Source organism: Hyla sarda, chromosome 8 (assembly GCF_029499605.1).
Source record: "Hyla sarda isolate aHylSar1 chromosome 8, aHylSar1.hap1, whole genome shotgun sequence".
In the NCBI taxonomy this organism is placed as follows: Eukaryota; Metazoa; Chordata; class Amphibia; order Anura; family Hylidae; genus Hyla; species Hyla sarda.
This window is the reverse complement of record NC_079196.1, coordinates 192547827-192570010: the sequence shown is the minus strand read 5'-3', so window position 1 is coordinate 192570010 and position 22184 is coordinate 192547827. Positions and strand designations below refer to the sequence as shown.

Sequence of the window (22184 nt, the reverse complement as noted above, 5' to 3'; positions counted from 1 at the left end):
AATCCAGCTTCCTAAAACTTCAATGTTTTATTTAATCCATTTAAAATAAAAAAAAAAGTGCAAGCTAAAAGCCAAATGAAACGCTGACGCGTTTCGGTTATAGAAAAACCATAATCATAGCGATAATCAATAGAGGAGAATGCTGCTATATATACCCCTGCTCAAGTAAAAGTAAGAGTGAATAAGGTCCGCCTATTAGTGGGCATGGCCCAACTGGGTACATTGTGTTGGGGAATTGCAAGTATTCAAGCAGGGGTGTAAAAAGGCATGATAATAGCATTTGCCAAAGATAGACATTAATAAAAAGAATAATAGAAAAATACAAAGTATAATACGTTTTCTTGTGAAACGACTCAATAAATGCCACACCACATGTTATCTACCTGGCCACCTGTACCCTCTGCAACTTACAATATATCGGCTGTACAACCAGAAAACTGAAAACGAGAATCACCGAACATCTTGCCTTCCGAAATCAAACATTAACCCCTCTACGCTCTATATTGGGACTTACCAAGCATTTCTTAGAACAACACGCCGGAGATGTGTCCACTTTAAAGGGGTTCTCCGGTGCTTAGACATCTTATCCCCTATCCAAAGGATAAGGGATAAGATGCCTGATCGTGGGAGTTCGCCGGTGGGGACCCACATGATCTTGCACACGGCACCCCGTTTGTAATCAGTCCCCGGAGCGTGTTCACTTCAGGTCTAATTACTGTCAATCACGAGGCCTCACGCTCCGCCCCTCGATGCAAGTCTATGGGATGGGACGGGACAGCTATCAAGCAAGATCACGGGCGTCCCCAGTGGCGGGACTCCTGCGATCAGGCATCTTATCCCCTATCATTTGGATAGGGGATAAGATGTTTAAGCACCGGAGTACCCCTTTAAAGGTCCAAGGAATTTAGAGGGTTAAACCGCCTAGACGAGGTGGCGAATGGAGTAAACTGGTGTTCAGATGGGAGGCGTTTTCGATCCTCTGTCTGGACACCAGGTTCCCATGAGGACTGAACTATAGAAATTACCTTTTTTACATTTATTGGGTTGTTTCACAAGAAAACGCATTATACTTCGTATTTTTCTATTATTCTTTTTATTAATGTCTATCTTTGGCAAATGCTATTAACATGCCTTTTTATACACCTGCTTGAATACTTGCAATTCCCCAACACAATGGGGGAAATTTATCAAAAGCTGTGCAGAGGAAAAGTTGACCAGTTTCCCATAGCAACCAATCAGATGGCTTCTTTCATTTTGTAGAGGCCTTGTGAAAAATGAAAGAAGCGATCTGATTGGTTGCTCTGGGCAACTGAACAGCTTTTCCTCTGCACAGGTTTTGATAAATCTCCCCCAATGTACGCAGTTGGGCCACGCCACGGACCTTATTCACTCTTACCTTTACTTGAGCAGGAGTATATATAGCAGCATTTTCCTCTATTGATTATCTCTATGATTAAGGTTTTTCTATAACCGAAACGCGTCGGAGTTTCATTTGGCTTTTAGCTTGCACTTTTTTCTTTATTTTAAATGGATCAAATAAAACATTGAAGTTTTAGGAAGCTGGATTAGACAATTTTTCTTCTATGATTCATTGCCTGGGACTCGGCCCATCCCTACCTCCGTGCTTCCTTGAAAGGAAGGAAGAAGTTGATTGCAACACATGGTGAGCTGACTCCATGCTTTTTTGTATGTAGTACCACTTTTGCTTAGGTTTTACTTTTTATTCATTTTTTTTTTATAAAGTGTGACAAAAAAGCAGCAATTTTGGACTTTTTTTTTATTTTTTTACGTTTACGCCGTTCACCATACGGGACAATTAACAATATATTTTAATAGTTCATACCTTTATGCATGCGGCGATACCAAATATGTGTATTAATTATTTATTTACGCTTTTTTGGGGGTAAAATGGGGAAAATCGGACGTTTTACTTTTTATTGGGGGGAGGGGATTTTTCAAATTTTTTTTACTTTTTTATTTTACCTTTTTTTATTTTTTATTTTATTTTATTTTTTTACACTTTTTATGTCCCCATAGGGGACTGTTCATTGCAATCAGTTGATTGCTAATACTGTTCAGTGCTATGTATAGGACAGTGCTATGTATATGTATAGCACTGCTCAGTATTATCGGTCATCTTCTGCTCTGGTCTGCTCGATCTCAGACCAGAGCAGAAGACCCCGGGAGACGGCCGGAGCCAGGTGAGGGGACCTCCGGCCGCCATGCTGGATGATTGGATCCCCGCTGCACCGATCGTCCATTCAAACTACCGCAATGCCGCAGATGCCGTGATCTATATTGATCACGGCATCGGAGGGGTTAATGGTGGACATCCGCGCAATCGCGGATGTCCGCCATTACCGGCGGGTCCCTGGCTGCTGATATCAGCCGGGACCTGCCGGGCATGACGCGAGCACCAAAGGACAGGGAATAAGATGTATGATCGCAGGGGTCCCGCTGGTGTTGCGCTGCCTCCGAGACAGGGATGTGACATAACGGCCACGCCCCTCCATTCATGTATATGGGAGACATAGACATGAATGGAGGGGATGTGGCATGACTAGGGGGCATGTCCATGACGTCACGTCCCCGTCTCAGAGGCATCGTCCGGCACAGAATGCCAGGAGCTGCACCGAGATCGTGACCCCTGCGATCATACATCTTATCCCCTATCCTTTGGATAGGGGATAAGATGTATAAAGCGGAAATACCCCTTTAAAGGGGTACTCTGGTGGAATTTTTAATTTTTTTTAAATCAACTGGTGCCAGAAAGTTAAACAGATTTGTAAATTACTTCTATTAAAAAATCTTAATCTTTCCAGGACTTATTAGCTGCTGAATACTACAGAAGAAATTATTTTCTTTTTGGAACATAGAGCTCTCTGCTGACATCATGAGCACAGTGCTCTCTGCTGATATCTCTGTCCATTTTAGGAACTGTCCAGAGCAGCATATGTTTGCTATGGGGATTTTCTCCTACTCTGGACAGTTCTTAAAATGGACAGAGATGTCAGCAGAGAGCACTGTGCTCGTGATTCAGCAGAGAGCTCTGTGTTCCAAAAAAGAAAATAATTTCTTCTGTAGTATTCAGCAGCTAATAAGTCCTGAAAGGATTAAGATTTTTTAATAGAAGTAATTTGCAAATCTGTTTAACTTTCTGGCACCAGTTGATTTAAAAAAAAAAAAAAAAAGTTTTCCACCGGAGTTCCCCTTTAAAGTTAGAAAATCCTGAGGTAGAATACAATGCATTTATCATGTCACATTGTACTGATTATTCATCATTTGCCCTCCATGTTATTCTCTTTTTATAGGGTCCTTGAAGCTCTGTGGTGGCTTCTCCTGAAATTCATTATTGATGCATTGGACTCCAACAGAGGAGTATCTGTAGAGTTCTATGGACGCTTTTACTATACACTAGAGGTATATACTGATAATTGATTCTGGATTCACCCTAATCATTACACATAACCACCAGAGCAGAGTGCTGCCTACTGTCAGTCTAATATACCAGACCGATGCCCAGTCACAATTTTAAACAAAATCCGTCGGCTCTCCCGACATGTTTTTGTACATTCTTGTATTACCCAATAATTAACTTTGCATTGTCTTGTCACTCTGCTATTCCTCCTGGAAATACATGAGTGAATTCTCCTTAGTCAATAGTGTGTGTCCCTGCGCAGTCTGATATTGTCAGCACTGATTGGACATGGTCTAGAATGTGCAGGGACACACACAAGAGAAAATGGGAACACCCAGCTGGGCCTAAAATAGATAGATGGATAGATAGATAGATAAATGGGAGATAGATGGATAGATAGGAGATAGATAGATAAATGGGAGATAGATAGATAGATAGATAGATAGGAGATAGATAGATAAATGGGAGATAGATAGATGATAAAGTTAAAAGTAGAGCAGCACATCTTAGTAAGGAGTGCGGGTGCCAGTCAGCAGTCTAGCCCAGGTTAGAGGCTGAAATTTCCTTATTTTTTTTGCTAGATATGAAATGAATAGATAGATAAATATGAGATAGATGATAGATAGATATAGTCATGGCCATAAATGTTGGCACCCCTTAAATTTTTCAAGGAAATGAAGTATTTCTCACAGAAAAGGATTGCAGTGTGTATTGGAACTAAACCAAAAAAGGGAGGAAAAAAAGCAAATTGGACATAATGTCACCAAACTCCAAAAATGGTCTGGACAAAAATTTTGGCACCCTTTCAAAATTGTGAAAAAATAAGATTGTTTCAAGCATGTGATGCTCCTTTAGACTCCCCTGGGGCAAGTAACAGGTGTGGGCAATATAAAAATCACTCCTGAAAGCAGATAAAAAGGAGAGAAGTTCACTTAGTCTTTACATTGTGTGTCTGTGTGTGCCACATTAAGCATGGACAACAGAAAGAGGAGAAGAGAATTGTCTGAGGACTTGAGAACCAAAATATCAACAATCTCAAGGTTACAAGTCCATATGCAGAGATCTAGATTTGCCTTTGTCCACAGTGCGCAACATTATCAAGAAGTTTGCAACCCATGGCACTGTAGCTAATCTCCCTGGGTGTGGATGGAAGAGAAAAATTGATGAAAGGTGTCAACGCAGGATAGTCCGGATGGTGGATAAGCAGCCCCAAACAAGTTCCAAAGATATTCAAGGTGTCCTGCAGGCTCAGGAAGCATCAGTGTCAGCGCGAACTATCCATCGACATTTAAATAAAATGAAACGCTATGGCAGGAGACCCAGGAGGACCCCACTGCTGACACAGAGACATAAAAAAGCAAGACTACATTTTGCCAAAATGAACTTGAGTAAGCCAAAATCCTTCTGGGAAAACATCTTGTGGACAGATGAGACTAAGATAGAGCTTTTTGGTAAAGCAAATCATTCTACTGTTTACCGAAAACTGAATGAGGCCTACAAAGAAAAGAACACAGTACCTACAGTGAAATATAGTGGGGTTCAATGATGTTTTGGGGATGTTTTGCTGCCTCTGGCACTGGGTGCCTTGAATGTGTGCAAGGCATCATGTAATCTGAGGATTACCAGTGGATTTTGGGTCGTACTGTACAGCCCAGTGTCAGAAAGCTGGGTTTGCGTCCGAGATCTTGGGTCTTCCAGCAGGACAATGACCCCAAATATATGTCAAAAAGCCCCCAGAAATGGATGGCAACAAAGTGCTGGAGAGTTCTGAAGTGGCAGCAATGAGTCCAGATCTAAATCCCATTGAACACCTGTGGAGAGATCCTAAAATTGCTGTTAGGAAAAGGCGCCTTCCAATAAGAGAGACCTGGAGCAGTTTGCAAAGGAAGAGTGGTCCAACATTCCGGCTGAGAGGTGTAAGAAGCTTATTGATGGTTATAGGAAGCCACTGATTTTCTGTTATTTTTTCCAAAGGGTGTGCAACCAAATATTAAGATAAGGGTGCCAATAATTTTGTCCAGACCATTTTTGGAGTTTGATGTGACATTATGACCAATTTGCATTTTTTCTTTTAGTTCCAATACACACAAAGGGAATAAACATGTGTGTAGCAAAACATGTGTTACTGCAATGCTTTTCTGTGAGAAATACTTCATTTTCTTGAATATTTCAGGGGCGCCAACATTTACAGCCATGACTGTATGAGATAGATAGATATGAGATAGATAGATATGAGAGAGATAGATATGAGATAGATAGATAGATAGATATGAGAGAGATAGATATGAGATAGATAGATAGATATGAGAGAGATAGATATGAGATAGATAGATAGATATGAGATAGATAGATATGAGATAGATAGGAGATAGATAGATATGAGATAGATAGATAGATAGATATGAGAGAGATAGATATGAGATAGATAGGAGATAGATAGATAGATAGATATGAGATAGATAGATATGAGATAGATAGATAGATATGAGAGAGATAGATATGAGATAGATAGATAGATATGAGATAGATAGATAGATAGGAGATAGACAGACAGACAGCTCATTGAGTGTACCAAGACTTTTTCTATTCACCAACAGCAAGCTGAGATCTTAAAGGGGTACTCCTGTGAAAACCTTTTTATTTTTTTTTATTTTTTAAATCAACTGATGCCAGAAAGTTAAACAGATTTGTAAATTACTTCTATTAAAAAAATCTTAATCCTTCCTGTACTTATTAGCTGCTGAATACTACAGCGGCAATTCTTTTCTTTTTGAAACGCAGTGCTCTCTGCTGACAACATGACTACAGCGCTCTCTGCTGACATCTCTGTCCATTTTAGGAACTGTCCAGAGCAGCATATGTTTGCTATGGGGATTTCCTTTTACTCTGGACACTTCCTAAAATGGACAGAGATGTCAGCAGAGAGCCCTGTGCTCATGATGTCAACAGAGAGCTCTGTGTTTCAAACGGAAAAGAATTTCCACTGTAGTATTCAGCAGCTAATAAGTACAGGAAGGATTAAGATTTTTTTAATAGAAATAATTTATAAATCTGTTTAACTTTGTGGCACCAGGTGATTTAAAAAAAAAAAAAAGAAAAAAAAAAAAGAAGTTTTTCACCGGAGTACCCCTTTAAATACTGAGAGGAATACAAAGCTCATAAAAAGTTTTGAAATGTTTTTGTATAAAGACTGATCTTTATCATCATAAAATCAGGAAACTGTATTCTTGGGCATGAAATCTCTCAGGAAAGAACATTCAGTTTACAGAAAAGCAGACAGCACCTTTAGAAATCAGAAATAGACATTTCATTGCGCTTCCCTGTGGTTATGGCGGTGAGGTGGCGGTGACAGTGTAATGACCTGTTAGGCAGGCAGCACCTGTCTGGGGAAGATGGCAGCGCGGCGCAGTCCGTCTTACTAATAAGTGCTCTCTTTCTGACAGGCTCTTGTAGACTTTTTCCACGCAGAAGGACAGGGGTTGCCACTGGACACCTTGCGGAATGGAGATTACCGGGTGATTGACTTTAATTACTATCTTTGTAATTCGGCAGTCTCAGCTCCGGGGCCGCGCACACGGCTTGTCAAATATCAACATCACGTTCTGTGCTCCGGAGAAGAACCCGAATGATGAAATAATTGCTAGAACTAAGTTTCTTCTCTTCATATGGGAAATTTTTTAAAGAAAAATAACAATTTAAAACACTAATTTACAGTCAAAATCTAAATATAAAATCTGAATAACAGTTAATTTTAAGCAATGTGCTAAATATTGTCTACGGAATAGAGGCAGCGGCAATGTTGAAGTCAGTGATCATGTGATTGCTGCGATTCGCCCACCATGGCATAAATTCTGAGTCTGCTATTGACTATACTAAACCTAGTGAGCGGCAATGCATACTGTACTATATGCATCGCTGCTCACCTCACAGCTGCTGGCCCACAGCCCACTGGCGCCACCATGCTACAGATGGCATGCGCTACATCAGTATGACGTTATAAAGCATTTCATTGTCTCTGGCTCACTTTGACAGCCAACTATCCAATCTGCCCCTGCTAGATTACAAGAAATTTAACCCTAAACCATACATTTACAATGGTGTGAGTTTGGAGAAAATGTTAGAATATTTTCTTTTTCTTAACCCCTTAATGGAGATATCCAGGATTGAAAAATGTATTCCCTATCCTAAGGATAGGGGATAAATGTTATATCGTGGGGGAGTCTGACCTCTGGGACCCCCTGTGATCTCCCATACGGGGCCCCGGCAGCCCGAGGGAAGGGGATGTGTCGATCACTGCACGAAACGGCGGCCGACACTCCCCCTCAATCATCGTTTGACTCCGGTCGGCTCATTTTTTCCCCATATATGGTTTTCCCACCGGACCTAAAACCATGGTATACCGCGGTTTTAGGTCCGGTTAGAGAACCGTACACGGGGCAAAAATGAGCCGAACGGAGTCAGCGTTTGACTCAAGTCGGCTCATTGAAACTAATGGAGTTCGGTCCGGATCCGGCTGGGATACAGGAGCGGCCGATTTATGCTCCTCCCAACCGGATTCGGCACCTGTAGTGTGAACCCACCCTTACAGAGCTATTACACTATGTACCGTTGTACTGTTTTGTACTGTATTAATGTATTTTATTGTTTGTTTGTTTTTTGCACCTTTCAGTTTTTGGAAGAAGAGCTGCGCCTGAATAAGTGTTGTACAAGTGAACTTATCGAAAAATACTACCTGGACAACATTAAAGAGCAGGTAATCACGTTAAACATTGGGTACTAAGATTAGCATTTCAAATGTAAAACAATTCACTGTTTTCTACACTTGGATACTACATGGCTGCAAAACTACAACTGCCAGCATGCCCGGACAGCCAATGGCTGTCCGGGCATGCTGACAGTTGTAGTTTTGCAACCGCTGGAGGGCCACAGTATGGAGACCACTGCTATAATGAAAAAAGGTTTTCTGGATTAAAAGAAAAAAATGACATGCGTACCCACTGTCTTTTTTGATGCTGACCAGGTCCCCACTGATCCCCACTTTCTGGTACCATTTTGACACACAAGAAATGGCTAAAAATCCTGACTCAGCCAGTCACTGAGTCACCACTAAAGCCAATGAGTGTCAAGCTGGGACCAGGAAGTGGACATCAGCAGAGACACAGTGAATGCTGGAAGGATCAGGTAGGTGAGTATCGTTTTTTTTTTTTTTTACATAATTCCACCATACAATCTCGTTTAAAGGAAAACATTGATCAGTGTCCACTGCACTAACCAGTCGGTACAGACAGGTATTGCAGGTGGGGATGATAATAACCATACTTACCTGTCCCCGATCTGTGCTCCTGTTCTTTTACTATCTTTCTCTGTATCTTCCATTCCGGGGCCAGCTTGGGGAATGGGTGGAGCTTCCTGGCGTCACCTGCTGCTTCTCTGCTGGCTCCTGCTGCAAGTATACAGCAGCGGTGATTTCAGAAAACCCTGCCCATGCCCCAAGCCGAACAACAGAGGCAGAACGGGACCATGGAGCAGGGACAGGTAAGTATAGTTATTATCCGTGTCACCTGCACTACCTGTCAGTACTAACACCGATGGCAGATTTATTTTAAGTGTAACTATAAGTTTTGGGGTTTACTATCATGACATGCTTGAAATAATTCAGAGCTGCCGTTTCCCCCTAGTACCAGCATCTGTTAAAATGCGATATGAGCTGGAGTCGCCTGTTCAGTCTACTAAGTAACCGTAACAGCGCGAGACATAGTGTTATTAATACGGTGCTGGGGCTGGTAGGGTTATCTAGGAGAATGGTTGATATCACGTTTTTACAGTTGCTGGGACTGGGGAAAAATGGGAGCTCCAAGTTTTTTTTAAGGGTGGGGTCACACATAACGGATCCGCCGGTGACCCAACCCATAGTGTGCCTCTAGCTGTTACCACCCCCTGGCCTGCTCGCAGCGGCAATACAGCCACACGGGGGCCTGCGAGTCGCCAAGTAAAATACGCTGCAGATCTGTTCCGTGTGACCCTTCCCATGTTATTTACACAAATGTCTATCCCGATAACAAAAAAATTAAACTAAAATAACAAATAAAAGTTACAGTTACACTTAACGTCTATAAAGTATTAATGGCCTAGTCAAGTCCACCTCACTTGTTTTTATTCATAGTGTAAAGACAGCGAGGGAAAGTAATTTGCTTTATCCCAGGCCGTGAATGTGAATGGTTCCGTTTCATGTGACAGCTGTGTGTGTGTTTTCCAGAGATCAGCCGAGCACAGTAAATATGGAAGAATTAGCGTTAAGTGCTATTATGAGACATCAGAACAGAAGCTGTACGTGGAGGTGCTGCACGCTGCCGATCTGATCGCACTTGATGCAAATGGTGAGGAACATAAGCATATGAAGTGATTATTCAAGGAGGAGTTATTCTTTGGTTTGTGCGCCGTTTTAGCTGTGCATTATAAACTATAGAAATGAACACGGCGCTGACCTCCCTCTCTACTCGTTCATTGACCTAAAGTGGATTGTCTAGACGAGATGTTCATCACCTTCAAGGAGTGTCTTTCTCTCTGAAGCACTCAGACTGTCTGTGCATGGACAACCTACTGCTTTTAAAGGGGTACTCCACCCCTAAACATTTTATCCCCTATCCAAAGGGATAGGGGATAAGATGTCTAATCGCGAGGTCCCGCAGCTGGGACCCCCCGCGATCTCTGTGCAGCACCTGGCGTTCGTTTAGAATGCTGGGTGCGGGTGGTAGTGATGTCATGGCCACACCCCTCATGATGTCACACCACGCCCCCTCAATGCAAGTCTATGGGAGGGAGCATGGCGGTCGGAACAAAATGTCCCGAACGCTGGGGCAGCGGAGTACCCCTTTAATGAGAACTCTGTAATACCTAAAGGGGTTATCCAGGAGAAAACTTTTAATATATATATATATATATATATATATATATATGAAATCAACTGGCTCCAGAAAGTTAAACAGATTTGTAAATTACTTTTATTTAAAAAAATCTCAATCCTTTCAGTATTTATGAGCTGCTGAAGTTGAGTTGTTCTTTTCTGTCTAAGTGCTCACTGATGACACCTGTTTCGGGAACTGTCTACAGTAGAAACAAATCTCCATAGCAAACCTCTTCTACTCTGTGCAGTTCCCGAGACATGCAGAGATGTCAGCAGAGAGCACTGTTGCCAGACAGAAAAGAATAACTCAACTTCAGCAGCTAATAACTATTGGAAGGATTAAGATTTTTTAATAGAAGTCATTTACAAATCCGTCTTACTTTCTGGAGCCAATTACGCTGTTACATTGGGGTCTATGGATGGTGTTTTCAGATAACAATGGGGGTAAAGTATCACAAGTGACACAGAATGCTATTGTCCATGGAGAGTTTTATAAAGCCAAGAGCAAAACATCTTTATTCAATGTCCTCTATACAAAGTATCTGCTATGTGTCTCACACTATCTGCAGGTCATTTCCATGTCCCATGCTTTATCCTACAGGTCTTAGCGATCCCTTCGTCATCATTGAACTCTGTCCCCATCATATATTCCCAATGGTGAAAGGTCAAAGAACACAAGTCAAAGCGAAGACTTTACACCCAGTGTATGATGAGTTGTTTTACTTGTAAGTATTTTAGTAACAGTTTTGTCCTTTTTAAAGATCTAGATAAGGAGTCTGTAGGCCCTTATTGGTTTAGCCTAGATCTGTGACTAGTACATTGGTCTGACAAAACTATAATTCCCAGCCGGAGGCTGTCAGAGCATACTAGGAGTTGTCCAAAATGACAATAAGAAAATAAAGCGGATCACTCACCACGACTTCAAATGCTGAGTACTTTATTCAATCAATGATGACAGTGGCTATACAGAAGTAACGGCAGGGCCCCGGACGGGGCTCCCCAAGACCAACTGCCCTGCCGTTACTTCTGTATAGCCACTGTCATCATTGATTGAATAAAGTACTCAGCATTTGAAGTCGCGGTGAGTGATCCGCTTTGTTTCCTTATTGTCATTTTGGAAGATTGCCTTGTTGTATCTATCAGCGGGAGCACCACTAATGCATCGGCTGATGCGAGCAAGCGCTTAAGCCACTGACAGCCCTCCGTATCCTATTAGATACCCCTAAGCAGTGCCAGGTGTACTCTCACATTGTGCTCCTTCAATACTAGGAGTTGTACTTTGTACAGAGTGTAGTCCACTGGGTTAGAGTAACAGTAATGATTAGTGGTGGCGTTGCAAGGGAACCTTGCACAACAAAAAGTCCTTGTCCAAATGGACAATCCTTTCTGCAAGTTGACACTTGAGAGGAAATGGGAGAACCAAGAGGAAACAGGGGGACCATACACGTAGCATGCAGATGTGGGTCTGGTGTACGTTTTCAGTAGATATCTTTTTGAAGTTCCCACTTGATGCATATCCGAAATAAACTGAGCGCATAATATGATATCATCTCCAGCTCGGTGTCGTCAGAGCAATGTCGGAGGAAGGCGGCTTGCATTGTGTTCACAGTCATGGATCACGACTGGCTCTCTACCAATGACTTTGCCGGTGAAGCTGTCCTTCCCATGAACGTCATCTATGGATTAAACCGGCCTCACATTACAGGTGGTGTCAAAAACGTCCAGCCCACTGTACTGAAGCTGACAAGACCTAAGGCCAATGGTAATGTGATACACAAGTGGGGTTCATTATAAAGATATAGCAGATGACCACTATGGACAACACACTGTGAATACGCTATGCTGATTGGATATTTAAAAAGTACCTGTCACCAAGTAAACTGTTCTAAACTACCTCAGGCTATGTTCCCTAACTACTCCTAACACCCCTCCCACCCTTAAAAAAATATTAAGAGCTGTAAAAAGCTGTTTATCTTACCTTTCCTCTTGCTCACATAGTGCAATTTCCCAGCAGGAGAAAGTGGGTGTTTCCCAGCAGGCATTACATCACTGAAGCCTGCTGGGGGACTACTTCTGCCCTCACATTGTTGCAGCACTGTGATGAATAGAAGACCTCAGGCTCTGTGCATGTTTCAGTCTGTGCAGATATCAGTGAGGCTCTCCTGCAGCTGTCAGTCTGTGCAGCTTTCTGTGAGAATCTGTAGAGCTTTCACTTTCTGTGCAGCTGTCAATCAAGCTCAGTGATGAGAAACACTTCCTGAGTTCGGACTCTTGCCAGGCCGGGAGGAGACCAAACTCACTGTATTAATTGTGGCAGGGAACAGAACAGAGCCACCTAGTGGCAGTTTTTTATATTACATTTTAAACATATTTATGTTGATAATATTAAAAGCGAGTGAATGGGAAAGTGTCTGCTAATTACTCAAGGAACACTATATGAAAAGTTTTATTTGGTGACAGGTACTCTTTAAAGGAATAATCTAAGGTTTTAAAATTGATGGCCCCTCCTCAATATCAGATCAGTGGGGTCCAACATAGGATTGTGCTGCAGCCGCTTCAGCGTTTACTGCCGCTCGTCCTGCAGTCACCATACTTTTAGTAGCAGCGGTGCAAGAAGTGTTGTCTCCTTTTTGGAGGAAAGGCCATCAATATTAATAGGTCGGATAACCCCTTTGTTCTAGTCAATCAAAAAACCACAACTTGTATTTACAGCAAAACTTATTTAATGCAGGAGGCAATGAGGAATACTTAGGGACATGAAGCGACAAAGGTTTAGGAAAAGGGCATCCATCTGCTCTCCTGTCAAGTCAAATTTTATTCTTGTATTCCCTATGAAATACAATGCTGGAGCATATATAACAATACCTGTTGTTCCTCCTGGAAATTTATGAATAAATCATCAACTGGGTGTTAACATTCCCATTGTTAATAGGGTCTGTTCCCATTGTCAGCGTGTAGGGACAGACTCTGATCACAAAGGGATTGGTGACACACTATCCATATCCATATATATCCATGAGGAATAAAGACGGAACACCACAAAATAGAGGTACAAGAAAAGCTGCAGTGGGATTCTGCTGTAGATCACCCCTATGGATATATTTAGGAGGAGTTGCATGGGAGAACCTTCTCAGCAGAAAAAAACACAAGCTCTCCCTCTTAAAGGGGTACTCCAGTAGGAAAAAGAAAAAGAAAAAAATTCAGCTGGTGCCAGAAAGTTAAACAGATTTGTAAATTACTTCTATATAAAATTTTTAACCCTTCCAGTACTGGAAGCTGCTGTATGCTCCAGAGGAAGTTGTGTCATTCTTTCCAGTATGACCACAGTGCTCTCTGCTGACACCTCAGGAGAGGTTTACTATGGGGATTTGCGCCTACTCTGGACAGTTCCTGACATGGACAGAGGTGTCAGCAGAGAGCACTGTGGTCAGACAGAAAATAAATTTCAAAAAGGAAATAACTTCCTGTGTAGCATTCAGCAGCTGATAAGTACTGGAAGGATTAAGATTTTTAAAAAGACGTAATTTACAAATCTGTTTAACTTTCTGTCACCAGTTGATTTTAAATTTTTTTTTACCCCTTTAAGCTCATTCATGCAATATATCACCTACTGTGTCCATCCCAATGGTGCCCGATCCCGGCTGAGCTAAGCTTCCTGTTTTTGTACGGACCTGCAGGTAGCGCTGCCTGTATCCGCTCCCCACCCCAGCCAGTGATTGGCTATTCAGACCTTTCTGCATGTCTATACAAAAGCGGGGCCTGCTGCTCAGCCAGGATCGACCAACATTGGGATGGACACGGAAGGGGATTGGGGTAGACAAGTATAACTGTGCATAAGAATTTTGTAAGACCTGATAATCCGTTTAAAGGAAATCTGTCCACTGTGTCACCTGCACTAACCTGTTGGTACAGACAGATAGTGCAGGTGACACTGATGACAACAGTACTTACCTTGTCCTGTTCTGTGCAGGGAATCTCCGGTAATCTTCTCCACTCTGGGCCTGGCTTAAGGCATAGGCGGAGCTTAGTGACGTCACCGCTGCTGTTCTCTAACAGCAGGGCCCAGCAGAGAGCAGCAGCGGCGGCGGCTTAAGGAATAGGCGGAGCTTAGTGACGTCACCACTGCTGTTGTCTGCTGGGCCCTGCTGTTAGAGAACAGCAGCGGTGACGTCACTAAGCTCCTCCCGTGCCCCAAGAGTGGAGAAGATTACCGGAGATTCCCTGCACAGAACAGGACAAGGTAAGTGCCGTTGTCATCAGTGTCACCTGCACTGTCTGTCTGTACCGACAGGTTAGTGCAGGTGACACTGGTGACAGATTTCCTTTAACCCCTTCATGACCCAGGGTTTTTCCGTTTTTGCATTTTCGTTTTTTCCTCCTTACCTTTAAAAAACCATAACTCTTTCAATTTTGCACCTAAAAATCCATATTATTTTTTGCGCCACCAAATCATCTTTGTAATGACATCAGTCATTTTACCCAAAAATCTAGAGAGAAACAGAAAAAAAAATCATTGTGCAGCAAAATTGAAGAAAAAACACAATTTTGTAACTTTTGGGGGCTTCCGTTTTTCTACGCAGTACATTTTTCGGTAAAAATGACACTTTTTCTTTATTCTGTAGGTCCATACGATTAAAATGATCCCCTACTTATATAGGTTTGTTTTTATTGTACTTCTGGAAAAAATCATAACTACATGCAGGAAAATGTATATGTTTAAAATTGTCATCTTCTGACCCCTATAACTTTTTTATTTTTCTGCGTATGGGACGGTATGAGGGCTAATTTTTTGCGTTGTGATCTGAAGTTTTTAGAGGTACCATTTTTGTAATGATTGGACTTTTTGATCGCTTTTTATTTATTTTTTCATGATATAAAAAGTGACCAAAAATACGCTTTTTTGGAATTTGGAATTTTTTTGCGCGTACGCCAATGACCGTATGGTTGAATTAATGATATATTTTTATAATTCGGACATTTCTGCACGCGAAGATACCACATGTGTGTATTTTTATTTACACAGTTTTTTTTTTAAATAGGAAAAGGGGGGTGATTCAAACTTTTATTAGGGAAGGGGTTAAATGATCTTTATTCACTTTTTTTTTCACTTTTTTTTTGCAGTGTTATAGGTCCCATAGGGACCTATAACACTGCACACACTGATATTTTACATTGATCACTGGTTTCTCATAGGAAACCAGTGATCAATGATTCTGCCGCTTGACTGCTCATGCCTGGATCTCAGGCACTGAGCAGTCATTCGCCGATCAGACAGCATGGAGGCAGGTAGGGACCCTCCGGCTGTTATGTAAGCTGTTTGGGATGCTGCGATTTTGCCGCGGCGATCCCGAGCAGCTCCCTGAGCTAACCGGCATTAGTTTACTTTCACTTTAGACGCGGCATTCAACTTTGAACGCTGCGTCTAAAAGGTTAATAGCGCGCGGCACCGCGATCACTGCCGCGCGCTATTAGCCACGGGTCCTGGCCGTTGCTAGGTGCCGGGCCCGACCCGCTATGACGAGGGGCCACGCCGTGGCCCCACGTTATAGAATGGGAGGCGACCCATGGCATACATGTATGCCATGGGTCGGGAAGGGGTTAAGAAATGAATAGTGATATCTAATAAGTTGCTGTGGTCAACAAGGCCGGATTATTTTTCAGTTTTAATAATGTCTTCCTAAATTTTTTTTTTATTCTAAAAATAAGTGTTTTTATTTTATCTTTAGTGAAGTCAATATTGAAGATGCTGGATGGCAGAATAGACAAAGAAGCACAAGATTTTGTTAAGAAACTTCGGGAACTGGAGAAGTTTATGGAAGACGACTGAAATTCTGTTTATCAAAAAAAAAAAAAAATTGTCAATTTTTACCCCTTGGCTGTCAGGGGTAGACAACACAGTCGTGCTGTATTGTGTCAAAAGCCCCTTTGGAAGGGACCAGATGAAGCTTATATAACTTTATGACTTTTCTTTGTTATCTATTGTTAAGTTTTTGGTCTGTTTTTGAGAACTGAAGTTTTAAATATTCTAAGTGTTAATTGAATATTGTAATAATCGGTGTACTATGGAATTGATTTCTGTTTCACCGACCAAGTTAAGATCTTTTGTCTTAAGTCTATTGAGAGGAAATTCTAGGATTCGGCAATATATCGACCCTGGCCATTATATATTATGGTGGAGATAGCATGGGAAATGGCTGTATAACTTATAACATACTATTTCAGTGCAGACAGGTATATAAAACGGAGAACATCCACCAAAATGATTCATCTCTTCAGTGGCAAATCCTATAGTAACGTTTCTCCTGTGCCTCGCTGGTCTATGTAGCCCAGGAATCCCAGTGATGATGTCATCAAGTGACTAATGCAGCCAATCACAGGCTGCAATGGTAACGTGATGAAACATCATGGTGGGAAGGGAGACCAGGAACGGAGGGTGAGCAAAGTATTATTCTTTATTAAATGCTCAGCTGTTTTCCATAGTGGAAAATCCATATAAAAGTCTACATGGATGGTCCAGATTTCCTGGTCCATTAAAGGGGTGCTCCGGGGAAGTTAGACACCACAATACCTGTTTTGTATCCCCTGTAGTTATCCATGTGATTTTGCCAGCTCCTGTGGTCCCTGTTGTCTACAGAATATTATTTTTCCTTGCTTGCAGCCCAGACTACAACTCCCTGCAGTCAGTGCAGCTCTGTGTAATGGCTGTCAGCCAATTGCTTTTGCTATCTGTGTGCATGCTGTGTTGTTGTAAACACACTGTACAGGTCTTTTCTTTCAAACTATACCTCCCCCAGCAATAAATCATGATATTCTCTGAATGGCAGCAGTCAGTGATAAGATCTACAGCAGGAAAAGAGCAGCATTATGTGCTGAGGAGACTTGGCTCTTTTTCTCCCAGCAAGATCCACACACAGGGAGGGGTTTACACAAAGACAAGCAGGATCTGAATATAACGTCTTTCTCTCACTCCCTGCAAGTAAGTGACAGCTGAAAGAGGGAAACTGCTCTATATAGCTAATGAAATATATTTAGACAAATAAATAGGTTGATGAGACGGAAAGTATAGGCTATGGGTTTAGTTCCCCAGAGTACCCCTTTAATGTCAAATACTGCAAAAACAGGGTAAGTTCACATTAGAAAAGGGCTCTGTGTCTGAAGCATACTTTAACATACTGGCAGCAAGGTGTTCCAACGTATGGCAGTGATGTGCTCATTCACTATAATGGACCAAGAGAAGTCTGCTAAGGACTACACGTCTGTTTCCAATCGTATATGTTTATTTTGAAGGACTTAAAGGGGTACTTCGCTGCTCAGCGTTTGGAACAAACTGTTCCAAATGCTGGAGCCGGGTCGCCCCCATAGACTTGCATTGAGGGGGCGGGGTGTGACGTCATGAGGGGGCGGGGCTATGGCTTCACCAGCTACCGGCGCCGGCTCCAGCGTTCGGAACAGTTTGTTCCAAACACTGAGCAGCGGAGTACTCCTTTAAATGCAAAGTGGACTCCTCTTAAGTCTTGCAAAAAAAAAAAGTGTATGGGAGATGGACCATAGCACCCCATGTACAGTCTATTAAATTTAATGGACCTGCCACAGTATATCGGAATACTTTTCTGCCTTTATACTGACATATACAACAGACTTTGAGGCTCTTTCTATTATAGACTCAGCCTTATCTGCAGCAAATAATAATGAATAATAGTTATATACTAAAGGTCACAAAGTTAAATTTAGACCTAAAAGGGTATGTTCACACGTACATGATCTGCTGCGTATTTTGCGGCACATTGCGGCTGATTTTGCTAGCCCGTAGCCGATTTCATTTTTTTCCGTCCGCAGCAGGTTTCGTCCTCCTTCTGCCACGGCACTTCTGTTAAAGGGGTACTCCGCCCCCTAAACACCAAAGGATGGGGGATAATATGTCTGATCGCGGGGGTCTGGCTACTGGGACTTCCGGGCAGCCAACCCCGGCATTCTGAACATTTAAGTTTGGAACCCTGGATTCGGGTGGGCGCGACGTCACGGCACGCCCCCTCCACTCATGTCTACGGGGCGTGGTCACTCGTCATGCCCCCACCCATAGACATGAATGTGTGTGTGGGGGGGGGGGGGGGGGTGACGTCTTGACCACAGCCACCTGAACGCAACATTCTGAAAGATAGGGGATAGGAGTACCCCTTTAACCCCTTAACATAGCTCTGTTTTTCTGATACACAGCTCCAAATCCTCTGCATACACAGCTGCATTCAAACCTTGTTCACATTATGCAGGAGATTATTAGCTTTGTTTCAGAAGTATGAGGTTTTGACTCCTATAAAATATATTATGAAAAAAAAAAAAAGCTGTTCATGGATGTGGACAAAAAAAATTCCAATTACTTACAGGTAACCCATATCACCCATCCATAGTAGAAGAGCCCACCATGATAACTATACAGGGTCCCAACTCATAGCTGCACAAGGCAAAAGATACAATCACATTCCAGTTCCAGTGTCTACAATCCATATAAGTGTTTTTTCCAACCAAGGTGCCTCCAGCTGTTGCAAAACTACAACTTCCAGCATGCCCGGACAGCCGTAGGCTGTCCGGGCATGCTGGAAGTTGTAGTTTTGCAACAGCTGGAGGCACCCTGGTCAGGAAACACTGCCATATACAGCGTGCGTGTGTATATCTGCTTTAAGGTGATCATGAATACATATAGGCTGCAACGTGCACACTTCCCTACCTATCCATAGGCTGGCACCGGAATTTCCTTGAAATAGACGCCATGTTTGTATTTCGTTTTGCTAGCTGCTAAAAGAAAAAAAGAAAAAGAAAAATACACGTAAGTGGCTTGTACAGTTTCCTTAGTGTTTTTAATGAAATGTAAGGTCCTATTTCATACAGATGAGCTTTTCTGAAACCTGAGCCTTTTACTGTAGTTGTGCAGGACTATCCATGTACGATGACACGTTGTGATGTAACCTTCATACGCCGACGACCGATAGATACATCACGGGCTGCGACACGTAGTGCACACTCATACTCGCTGTATCCTGACCATCTCTAGGTGCAGTACCTGGGTCTTGCTGTCAGTTGAATGTAGAAAATGTCTGAACATTAATGTTTCCAGAGATCAGTATGATTACGTATGGTACATTTTACATGTGGGATTCAAATGTTTTATATTTGTATTTTACATTGACTTAATAAAATGTGAAATAACTGCGGTCTTGGTCTCTGAGTGTCCATTATATACTTCAGGGCCTGGCGGGAGGGGGGGCTGGAGGAACATTCTGTCCCCATAAGTAATATATAATGAATAATATGAAAAGAATGTCATGATTAACCTGTTCAGGACGTGGGGCGTATGCATACGCCAGTGGGAATTCCGGTCCCTGCCGCTAGCCGGTTGGGGACCAGACCCGGATGCCTGCTGAAATCATTCATCAGGCATCCCCACTCATCGCCGTGGGGAGTCCTGAGACCCCCCCATGTCGGCAATTGCAGAAAATCGCATGTCAACTCAGACATGCGATTTTCAGCTATTCCGGGCTGATCAGGTCTCTGGTGACCCGATCACCCGAAAAATAGGGATGATCAGAGCTGTCAGTGACAGCCCCGATCATCCTGCAGGATAGGAGCGAGGTCGCAGTGCTGCGATCTCCTCCTATTCCCTGCCATTAGTCAGAACTGATTTCTGACCAATGGCAGCGCAGGACAGGGGGTCACCATGGTAACCCCCCGTTCTGCCCACCCCTGGATGTCGGGCAGAACGGGGGAGGGGAGGGGAGAAGATGGAGACCGGTACCTGTGAAGAAGATGGCGTGGGGACCACAGATCATCGTGGAGACTGCAGAGATCTGGGCATGCTGGGAGTTGTAGTTTTGCAACATCTGGAGGGTCACAGTTTGGAGACCACTGTTACAGTGGTGCCCAAATGGTAGCCCTCCAGATGTTCCCAAACTACAACTCTCAGCATGCCTAGACTGCCCAGGCATGCTGGGAGTTGTAGTTGTAACATCTGTCCCTTCAGGTAAAAAAGGGCTGCATCCTTGAGGGGTTAAGGGTCCAGTTTGATCCGAAATGCGTTGGCTATTGATCCTGTGTATATCCATGTAATCCGTAATAAAGAGTCCCTGTTTCATCCTACATACTGCGCTGGACATCTCTTCTTGTCGTGCTACTCTATTGGGCCTGGAAGTGCTGCCGGCCAGTCCGTGCGCAGGTGATTGGATTTAGCAGTGGAGAACTGTCGGCACCTTTCCTTCTCAATATATAAGTATGTGCAAAGTCCCAACTCACCCCTGTGTTCCGTTGCGCATGGACTGGCGCAGACTCCACCAATGTTAATATGAGGAACAAAAGGAAATGTCCAGCACCAACTCCTTGCCAAACCTTGTACTTTATTGATATATATCTCGGTACACCGACAAAGTGAACACAGGTGACGCGTTTTGGCCCTGCAAATGGGCCTTAGTCATAAAGAATAATATTTTTCACAACGATTTACCAAGTTTTAGTTATTTTAGACACTTTTCTCTATTCATTCAGAACTGCGCTGCATGCTTTTTAAAGGATACATTATACATACATGTTGTGGTCAGGTCATGTGACCCGACAGCTTCTAAGTATGTCACCTTAAAGGGGTTCTGCAGTGGAAAACTATTTTTTTTTTTTTTTTTTTAAATCAACTGGTGCTAGAAAGTTAAACAGATTTGTAAATTACTTCTATTTAAAAATCTAAATCCTTCCAGTACTTATCAGCTGCTGTATGCTCCAAAGAAAGTTGTGTAGTTCTTTTCTGTCTGACCACAGTGCTCTCTGCTGACACCTCTGTCTGTGTCAGGAACTGTCCAAAGCAGGAGCAAATCCCCATTGCAAACCTCTCTTGCACCGAACAGTTCCTGACATGGACAGAGGTGTCAGCAGAGAGCACTATGGTCAGATGGAAAAGAACTACACAACTTCCTCTGTAGCATACAGCAGCTGATAAGTACTGGAAGGATTAAGATTTTTTAAATAGAAGTAATTTACTATTTTTTCTACTGGAGTACCCCTTTAAAGGTATGTTCACCCTTCAGATGTTGCAAATTTTCTCAAATAACTTTCACACTAAGGAATTTCCGAGCAGAATTCCGTTATGAAATTCGGCTCGGAAATTCCGGTGGAGCAGAGTCCCATTGCTGGCAATAAGATTCCACTGCACAGTGCACGCTGCAAAGTTTTCGAGGCGGACTTTCCGCCCCGAAAAATCCCCTCGAATCTAGTGCACTCGGAATCTCCTGCCGGATTTCTTCTGTCAGGAGATTCCGCAGTGTGAAGCCGGCCTAAGGAAGTCAAAATCTGGAGCAAATCCAGAAAATGTCAATTTACCCTTAAATGTTTTTCTTGGGCTTAAAGGGGTATTTCGGGCAAAAACACCTTATCCCCTATCAAAAGGATAGGGGATAAGATGTCTGATCGTGGGGGGCCCTGCTGGGACCCCCCCCCCTAGATCTCCCTGCAGCAGCCTGCATTCTATGCGTAGCTGCGTCTGAATTTTCGGAAACCTCCGGTCTTCCAAGACGGGGACGTGACGTCACGCCACGTCCCCTCCATTCATGTCTATGGGAGGGGGCGTTACGGCTGTTATGCCCCCTCTCATAGACATGGAGGGGGCGTGGCGTGACGTCCCCGTCTCGGAAGCCCGGAGGTTTCCGGAAATTCAGACGCAGCTACGCATAGAATGCAGGCTGCTGCAGGGAGATCGAGGGGGGTCCCAGCAGACATCCCCCCACGATCAGACATCTTATCCCCCATCCTATTGATGGGTTATTCTCAAATTAGCGCACCAATATCACATCAGTAGGGAACCGACTTCTGGCCCGCCACCAACTGATCAGC

The 22184-nt window shown here is 43.0% G+C and overlaps 1 protein-coding gene across 3 annotated transcripts in view; it reads left to right on the top strand.

The window, feature by feature from the left end:
* The window catches only part of BAIAP3 (BAI1 associated protein 3), a 353458-nt gene extending 333930 nt beyond the window's left edge, over positions 1-19528 (top strand). For all 3 annotated transcript variants that reach the window (XM_056536555.1, XM_056536554.1, XM_056536557.1), the window contains 7 exons: positions 3312-3420; positions 6862-6933; positions 8088-8171; positions 9675-9795; positions 10924-11047; positions 11879-12084; positions 16049-19528. In XM_056536555.1, coding sequence (XP_056392530.1) covers positions 3312-3420; positions 6862-6933; positions 8088-8171; positions 9675-9795; positions 10924-11047; positions 11879-12084; positions 16049-16149 — 817 coding nt within the window. In that variant the 3' untranslated portion in view covers positions 16150-19528. The remainder of the gene's footprint in view (positions 1-3311; positions 3421-6861; positions 6934-8087; positions 8172-9674; positions 9796-10923; positions 11048-11878; positions 12085-16048) is intronic.
* The last annotated feature ends 2656 nt before the right edge of the window (positions 19529-22184 follow it).